The following is an 8921-nucleotide window of genomic DNA, read 5'->3' as shown; positions in this document are numbered from 1 at the left end:
TTTGAGTTTGGGAAGTATTCCAGAAAAGATGGAGCGGATTAGTGACCTGTGAGGCTCGATTAGCCTCTGTTGCTGCAGAACGGTTTAAATTTAAAACTCTTTTCATAAAACCCTGAAATGTAGAATTTTTTCAGTTATGATTAACTTTACCTTTTCTTTAATCCTGGTAGTTCAAAACTTAAATTAAGCAAATTTGTTGGACATGAACCTCTTCAATTGGAAAAGTTACTGGTGGTGAAAAACCATGAGGTGGACTGTTTTGGCAATTGCTCGATTTCACTTCAAAAGAAGGGCTGAGCTGTGGCGAATAAAACAAAGGCAGGTTCTGAGAAACTTTCGTTTTATTACAGTTGCAATAAATTAAGAATAAAAAAAAAACAGTTTTTATTCACATTGCTTCAGTTGAAACAAGACGCTTGGTGTGGGGGAACCCTGGTTCGAATCCCTGGTGTTGAAACAAAAAAGAGAAACTTCCTTGATTTCTCTGAAGAGTTTTATGGCTGCGTGGCTGCGTGGCGTCATGGAGACGCTGCAGCCTGGTCCCGCCCACCGATCAGCTGATTCAGACTGAGGTGAGATTTTGACCTGATCCTTTAAAGACTGACCTTCCTCACCACTAGAGGCAGTGTGCTCGTCGTCCTCATGATACTGAAGCATCATGCTTTTTTAGTTGCTTTGCCGACACGTTTTGGCACGTTGACCGTTTCCTGTCGGCGGGTCACCGTGAGGTCACATGTAGTGCGTCGTCGGGGGGCGACCAGTGGTCGTTGTCATGGCGCCTCAGGAAAGGGTTGAGATCTGACTCCAGCTCCCGTTGTTTCTGTAGTAGACCCTGAACACGAACAGACACACACACACACAGGTTCTGGCTGTTCTGGATCAACTTGTCTTTGAATGAAAACGCATTTTTTTAGTTTCTGAGAAGTTTTCACATTCACACCAAACTCTGTAAACACCGGTAAAGTTCATCGTCATGGCACAGAGCAGTGCAGTGCAGGTTGCAGGTTACCTGTCTCAGCTGTGCCAGGCCCTCAGGATCTCCTGCTGCCGCTGTGGTGTAGGGGTTTCTCGGCAGCTCGCGGTGCAGCAGGGGGTCCGGGTGGGAGGTGAGCAGGAGGAGAACCTGAACCAGGAGGAACGGATGCTTTCATAGAGGAACGCAGAGAAGCAGGCTGTGTGTGTGTGTGTGTGTGTGTGTGTGTGTGTCTGACCTGAGTGTGTGAGCTGTGGGGGGGTATCTGCAGGTTCCAGGGGGTCCAGGTGAGGACTTCAATTGGTCCGGACGTAGGGGATGAACTCCAGGACAGGAGGGGGGTCGGAGGAGGAGGAGGACGCCTGCTGGCCGTGAACCCTGAGTCTGACTGCAGAGGCCGGAGGAGAGCGCCCCCTGCAGGGCCAGACCACAACACCTCAACACTCCACCCGGCTGGCGCTGGTGCTGTGAAGCGTTCGGTTTCAGAGCTGCTCACCTCTCAGCCGGAGCGGCGGCGGCGCCGTTCTGCCCACTGAACTCAGCTTCCACCTGAAATGAGCAGAGTCACACGGCTGAGAGGACAGAAGCCAGCCGCCGCCGTCACAGGAGACGAGGCGGCGCTGCCGGTACCTTCCTGGGGGGGCCGGGTCTGGAGCAGGGCCGGGGGTCCGGGTGCTGGGGAGGGGGAGGGGGGTCGGTCCCTGGAGGAGCTCCTCTCCTGCAGAGCCAGCAGCTCGGCCTGCCGCTTCAGACGGCTCTCCTGCCGGTTCTTCTGCAGGGTGACCGGGTAACGCTCCGAGGCGGGAACGAAGCGCCGGCTGGGCCTGGAGCACCAGCGCAGGACAGAACGTCAGACGACTGCGTGTCTCCGTCCTACGATGGACGGACGACCTGTCCATGTCTGCACCCTGAAGCTCTACCTCTGTGTGTTCCACTCCGGCCTCCTCTTGTCCCTCCGGCTCCTCTCGGCCCGGGCGAACGGCTGGTACGGATCTCCTCCCGCCGCCACGTAGATGTTCTCCTTCCCCGATCTCGCCGCTCGGCTGCGGCCGTCCGGAGGAGCGGGAGCGGGAGGAGGAACGGGAAGTGGTCCGTGAGGAACGTCCAGGGTGGAAACCGCTGCTTCTGGAAACCCAGAGAGAGAGAAGACAAGAGTGAAGCACAGAAAGACATGAAAATGTGTTGTTAGTCATGTTTAAAAGGCCAGAATCTCACTGCAGACGTAGGACTACCTGTCTGTACTGCGGCGTCTCTGTGTGAGGATGAACCGCCGCCGTCCTCCAAACAATCAGGCTGTTTTTTACCTGCTGAACACAAGAAGTGCGACTGTGATGAATGTGAACAGGACAGCTTGTGACGTTCAGTACTACTGTAACACCAGTAGGAATAGAGTATTCCAGTTATTTCTATAGCAGCATTGCAGGAGCTGGACTCACGGTCTGGCTCCTGTGTCTCCTGCAGTCTCTTGTCTTTGTGGTCCTTCTCTGGCTGATCCTGATCAGAACCATGAGAAAGCAGCTGAGTGGAGAACGGAGTCACAGTGAAAACCTGTTCGTGCTCTGCTCACAGCAGCAGCAAATACACCAGGACTGTCTAACCATCAGTTTCCCTGTTTTCTGGACTATAAACCACATCTGAGTGAATCCCTCAAAAAAAAAAAAAAACAGCCCTCATGATGAAAAGGGAAAAGTTGTGTAGTGACATCTAGTGGCTGCAGATGGTCTGTGCAGCTGTCTTTAATATTGGTTTCAAACTAGAAGCCGTGGCTGATCTGCTCTCACAAAGTCATCGTTCAGTGTCTTCTTCCTGCTGACAGTAGTGTGATTACTCCCTAAAGTTCTCCCACCTTCTGCTTGTGCCTCTGCGCCTCCAGCTCGTACTGCCGGTGCAGCAGCTCCCTCTCCAGCGCCACCCTGCGGTCCTCCTCCTCCTCCTCCCGGCGCCTCCTGGCCTCCTCTCGCTCCCTCTGCTGCCGCCGCTCCTCGATCTGCGCCTCGATGGCTCGCTGGGGGGCAGAGGGGGAGCGGGGCGGAGTGACGGGCGGCGCTTCTCCATTGGCGCTCCGCCGCTCCGCCTCTCACCTGCTGCTCCAGCTGCTTCAGCCTCCTCCTCTCCCGCTCCTCCATCTGGGCCGGGTCCAGCAGGGAGGTCATGGTCCTCAGGTAGCTGCATGAAGAACTCCACCTGTTACCGTGCTTCAGGACTCGGATCCAGAGCAGAACCCTCGCTGTGCGGTCTGGATATCGCCCAGTGACCCCGGAGGCCGTGTCGTGTGTCTCATCACCTGGTTCTGGAGGTGTGGCCCCCCGCCGTGTCCACGCTGGCCCCCCCGACGCTCTCCGCCTCCCAGACCAGCGACAGGCTGGAGGACGGCTCCCAGTCCCCCCGCTCCGGCTGGACGGGGGGGCGCCGCGGCTGCATGGAGTCGAAGTGCGAGGCCCACAGGTCCAGGTCCTCCGTCTGCAGGAACACCTGCATGTTTAACCCGGTCCCGGGCCCCCCCAGTCCCCTCCCTGGACCCCCCAGGTCCCACCTGCTTCTGCTGCAGCTTCTCCCGCCTCCTGCGCTCAGTGGCCTCCTCCCTCTGCCGGTCCAGCTCCTCCAGCCAGCGCCTCCTCTGCTCCTCCCTGCGCTCCAGGCTCTGCACCTCCTCCATGGGGGTGAACTCCTGCAGAAACCACACGGCTCACTTCTCCTCCTGCTGCTTCATTATTTGTCCCCTGAAGGTCTTTTTGTTGTGCAGAAATAAAACCGAAGACTGGTTCATTCATGAGCCGCGCGGCCCGTCCACACGGAGACGGAGGGCTTTCTGTTCCTGGACAGTCGTTCAGTCCTCAGTGTCAATGTGGCGTGAGAGGAAGCGGAGCTGGGAAATGCAGCTCGGAGAGTCACAGTTTGGTTTTTACCCCGAGTCTGAGGCTGGACCTGATGGCTGCCGGCGGCTCTCGGTGTCCCAGCGAGCTCCGAACCGAAGCCAGGCTGTCTGCGTCCTCCTCAGCCTGAAACCAACACAGGAGGCAGCAGTGAGCGACCGGCTCAGGGTGTGTGACGACCTGCTGCCGCTCAGGCTCCAGGAAGCAGGTTTCCAACAGGAGGATACAGGAGGTACCTGCAGTCTACTGGAGGCGGGACGCTGCTGTTTCTGGGCCACCTGCTCATCTGCACACAGGAAGAACAACGAAAAGCATCCTGTTTGTTGTAAAATAACTAAAGTTGCCACTGTGTGTGTGTGTGTGTGTGTGTGTGTGTGTGTGTGTGTGTGTGTGTGTGTGTGTGTGTGTTTGTGTGTGTGTGTGTACGAACCCAGGTCTTTCCTCCACTGAGCTTTCTTGGCGTCGATGGCCGCCCGGCTGTCAGACTCTCGCTCTCCCATCCAGCTGAAAACACATCCCGTCACCCTGAAAAATAATAACATCTGAATTTAAATCACTTTAACTCACTGTGATGCTCATTAATCTCTCTTCATGTAACCCACACACAAAACGTACAGAAATGTTTGTTAGGTAGTTCCTTTGCTGTAACACAGTAAATCCTGTTATTTTTGTTTTAAATGTCACAACATTTACATTCAATATACGTCTGCGTAGAATAACAGACCCCAGAATGAGTCACACTTCACTAATTCACTACAGTTACAAAATCATCACAGAAACTTGTTTTTAATGCCCATATCGATACCTGTAAATATGAGCTATATCGGCCATAACCACAGTATTAATATCAGGTATCGGAGTAAATGTTCATATCAGTGCATCCCTGTTTTTCCATTAATTCATGAAATTAAAGCCACGAAACTCTGATCTGCTCCTCACCTCTGAGAGCTTTCAGTTGAAGCAGTCTCTGCTGCTCGGCACCCCTCCTTCACCTCTCCTCCTCCTCCTCCTCCTCCTCCTCCTCCACCTCCCTCTCCTCCTCCCCCTCCTAACAGGGAGAATCTTGTGTCTCCTGTCCTCCTGTCTGGTCCTTCACTCTCCTGTCCCCCCTGCAGAACAGCCTCCTCCGCTGGCTGCTGGACGTTGGGGACCTGCTGGATGTTGGGGACCTGCTGGACGTTGGGGACCTGCTGGACGTTGGGGGCCTGCTGGACGTTGGGGGCCTGCTGGACGTTGGGGGTCTGGACTCTGCTGAGGATCTGCTGCAGCTGCTCATTGGTCAGTCGCACGACGCCGTCTTTCAGCTCTGGCGCTCCATTGGCCGGCGTGTCCTTAAGTCCCGCCCTCCCGGGTCCTGCCTTCCCATTGGCTCTTGGCGGTTTGACGGCGGAGGCGCTGTGCTTGTGTTTGTCTGTCTTCAGCTTGGAAACACAGAAAAGCCCTGAAATGAGCTGCAGCTCGGGGGACTCCCCGGCGTCCCGGTCCAGACCCTGGACGTGGGCTCACCTTGGCCACGGCTTTGCTGCTGCTGGTTTTGTGGAGCTCGTGAGTCCTGATGGTGGCGGCGCCGCTCCTCCCCTCACTGCCGACGGCGTTGGCGGTGAAGAACGCCGCTCCTCTTCCTCCTCCTGCAGCCTTACTCCTGCCGTCTCTGTGGCTGCCCCCGTCCTCGCAGGACGGCTGCCTGCAGCTCAGGATGTGGGCGGCTCTGGGCCTGAAGGGCGCCTGCAGGGGAAGCAGTGAAAACACAATCTCAGCTTCAAATCCAACATTTCACTCCAACTGCTGGAGGTTCGTCTTCCCTTTAACAACAAGACCCAAGAAACGGATCAAAAACACAACTGTCAGACTGTAAAAAGATGAATAAACATGTGGGTGAGTTACAAATAAAGCACTTCACTGTTTCTGCTGACGCCAGGTGAGTTCAGCCTCTCGGCATTACAGGTGACACTGCTCACACATCCAGGTGCGTCTATGTATAGAACCCTAACGACGGCGATGGGCCGGGACTCTTACCTTTGCTGGATTTTTTTCACCACCTGCAGGATGAAAAAGACAAAGTCACACAGAGAAACTGCGTTTTGCAAAGCATGAAGATGTTTTTCTCCAGATAGGATGAGGATCTTCTGTTATTGGTTCCCTTTATGAGAACCAGCTGAAATAATCTGGAAACTTCACAAAATATTCATACAAAATCCAGTTACATTTGTCATTTGCTTTTCCATTCCTTTTCATATGCCTGAATTTGTGACATTGTTTAAGATTGAGATCATTCCCTTTGCTTTAAAGGGGTACAATACCGTTTCAGAAAACCTGAACAAAGTGCAGAGAAATGTCCTGAAAATGAAGCGATTCATCCCAGTTCAGTCATTTTCTTCTACAGCTTACAGCCCTCATGCTTCCATACTGAAAGCAACGTGCTCCCAAAAAATTCAAACAAATAACAAGAGGGAAAAAGAAATAAAAGCAAAGCTGAAGAGTCTCACCGTGGCTGAGTAAAATCAGCTTTGGTTTTCCATTTTCCAGCTCAAACAGGAGGCCGTCTCTGTTCACACACACAATCATTGGAAGAGCATGAGAAGAGAAATCCCAACGTTTCACTGCAAGAGTTAATACTGCATTCAAGAAGAAGAAGAAATCCAAAATAAGAAAATCCAGGCTTTACAAGTGTGCATTACTGAACATCCACATTTTGTCAAATCTTTTCTTTTGTACTTTGAGAGAGAACGACAGGCTTTCCATCACATACATTTCATACATGATGTCAGACATGGTGGTGCAGTGGTTAGCCCTACTGCCTCACAGAGAAGACCCAGGTTCAAATACCATTCCTGTGTGGAATTTGCATTGTTGCCCTCAGGAGTGTGTTTGTCCTGTGATGGACTGACAAACGTAATGGCCTTTATGCTTGCAGTAAACACTATTTTAAAATCATTGTTACACAACAGAATACAGCCTAAGAGGGATGGCAACTCTGTTCAGAAGAATGTGGCAGTGGTTGGCTTCCTTTCCCCCACAGTTTCTGCTTTTCATTCCTCTGGAACCCATCAGCTCATCCACTCACACCTGGAAGAGTTTAATATCTACATTTTCACAAAAACAGATAAATCCCTCAGAATCTGGACTCAGGTGCAGTTATTAACGCCACAACTGTACCAGTGAATGTTTACCATTTATTATGATATCATGGATTTAGATGATAACTTGAGCTCATCCAGCACGTCCTGGGGTTATTAATTCACATTTTCTTTGTTGCTTGAAGATTTCAGTCACTTTGTCTTATTTAAAACCAAATTGGCTTTGATGAAGACACAACAGACAGTGGATGTGTAGCTGAACCACTCCAGCTTTGACAGGAGATGACTGTAAACATGTAGGGGAATAAGCCTTGTGTGTCACCCTGCTAGCCCAGCTAGCCGTGCTGCACTCACCCGAGGTTCATACCGACGGAGGAGGAGCACCGGCGCGGCGGAAGATGGACCGGCAGCTTTACAGAAACACAAACGGACTGTTAGAGCAGGGCCGGCCGCGTCATCTCCATGATTTAATCCAGCGCACACACTACAACACGCAGACTTCCTCACTGTCACTGTGTACGCTCGTTGCTGGCAACGACCAAGAAGACCTTCAACGATTGGCTGATCTTTGAACGGAGTGAAAATTATCGGCCAATCAGAAATCTTTATTTAGACATGACGTATGCAATGTTGCATTCAATGTGCCTGGGATTAGTAGACTTTTATAATAGAATATATAGAAATCAATAGTTCACATTCACAATAGAAATTATTTGTAGCGTTGCTCCACTCAGAATGGATAGAATTAAGTTGGAATAAATAAATGTAATGTTTTAAAATCGTTTGACTTATCCTGCAAGTGGCTTTCTCCGTGTGAAATTACAAAGTAGTGCAACAACAACAACATTAGAATCCAGTATTTTCCCCATCAAATGGTACCACATCTGTAAGGAAGGGGCAGTTGTGGGATAAATACATGTATGCACCCTTTTTTTTTTATCAGAGGTTAGGATTAAGGTTGGGGTTAACCCTAACCCAACAGCTTGGTAGATGAGCACATAAAGTGTAGTTTAAGTGATTTCAGTTTGTACATAATCTATCAGATTATTTAGATATTTACAGAGCAAAACTATACTATGTGCAGGTCAAGGGTGTAGTGGCCTAAATAGCTTTAATGAACTTTAATAAGCCTTAATTTATGTTATTATGAAGATATCTTTAGACAGAAAAAAATCACGGAAAAGCACAAATAAATGGGAAAAAGAGGTACAAATCAGCAAATAAGATACACAGGTGTAAATAAAGACGAAAGAAAATCAGAAACAGACAATAAAGCCCAATGTGGTTCAACAAAAGTAACAAATAACTGTAAAAAGAACAGAAAGGGATTGTCTATGAAGAGTAGCTGGAAATGTGCTTATTTTGCGAAAGTTTTGTTGTACTTGTATTCGGAGCAAAGTAGAGTGTCTTGCCATTATAGCTAATTACCTTAACCACATTAATGAAGAAGCCAGAGAGTGGCTGCAGTGTGATCCATGTTGACTCAAGTGTTACAACCTAATCCAACACTGCCTGCTGTCTGCCATAAATATCATGAATATATTAGATTTTCCCAACGCTGTGCCAACAGATCTTGTGTTATTATGTTCTAAATATACTGAGTTACTCCTATTACAAATTCTTATTGAATGCATTATTATATTATGTTCATTATAGTTTAATACCTATATTTCCTTCTCATTGTCATTATTGTGTGTTTTTACAATATGGAGCTGCAGCGATGACTTATTTTCTCCATGTGAGATAAGAAATATTGTCTTATCTTAAATTTTGTTAATTGTCTTTCAAAATTTTAATCAATTTCGATTATTACTTGATTTCATATATTTCTTTTACTTCTTCATAAAGAACTGTGAATTGGTCTGTGCTATACTGAGCTATGTAGATAAATATGCCCTTCCTTGCTATATTTTTGAAGTGATCGCTAAATCGTCGTTTTTTTCCATTGACATGCAGGAGCTACGGAAGCTGCAGTTCCCGCGGCCGCCTGTAGGTGGC

The 8921-nt window shown here is 49.6% G+C and overlaps 1 protein-coding gene across 1 annotated transcript; it reads right to left on the bottom strand.

Annotated features, from left to right (window-relative positions):
- Positions 1 to 364: 364 nt before the first annotated feature.
- On the bottom strand, positions 365 to 8105 carry ccdc66 (coiled-coil domain containing 66). The gene is given in 18 exon segments (XM_030091999.1): positions 365 to 832; positions 1010 to 1123; positions 1212 to 1387; positions 1470 to 1522; positions 1604 to 1675; positions 1677 to 1797; positions 1894 to 2098; positions 2206 to 2277; positions 2410 to 2491; positions 2820 to 2978; positions 3055 to 3139; positions 3258 to 3433; positions 3507 to 3641; positions 3880 to 3972; positions 4083 to 4132; positions 4277 to 4371; positions 4786 to 4832; positions 8101 to 8105. Coding segments are annotated over 14 exon segments (1491 nt in total). The 5' UTR covers positions 4347 to 4371; positions 4786 to 4832; positions 8101 to 8105; the 3' UTR covers positions 365 to 832; positions 1010 to 1123; positions 1212 to 1269.
- Between the last annotated feature and the right edge of the window lie 816 nt (positions 8106 to 8921).

The sequence above is a fragment of the Salarias fasciatus genome, chromosome 5, assembly GCF_902148845.1.
Source record: "Salarias fasciatus chromosome 5, fSalaFa1.1, whole genome shotgun sequence".
NCBI lineage: Eukaryota > Metazoa > Chordata > Actinopteri > Blenniiformes > Blenniidae > Salarias > Salarias fasciatus.
The sequence above is the reverse complement of the archived record's forward strand: the minus strand, read 5'-3'. Positions and strand labels throughout refer to the sequence as shown.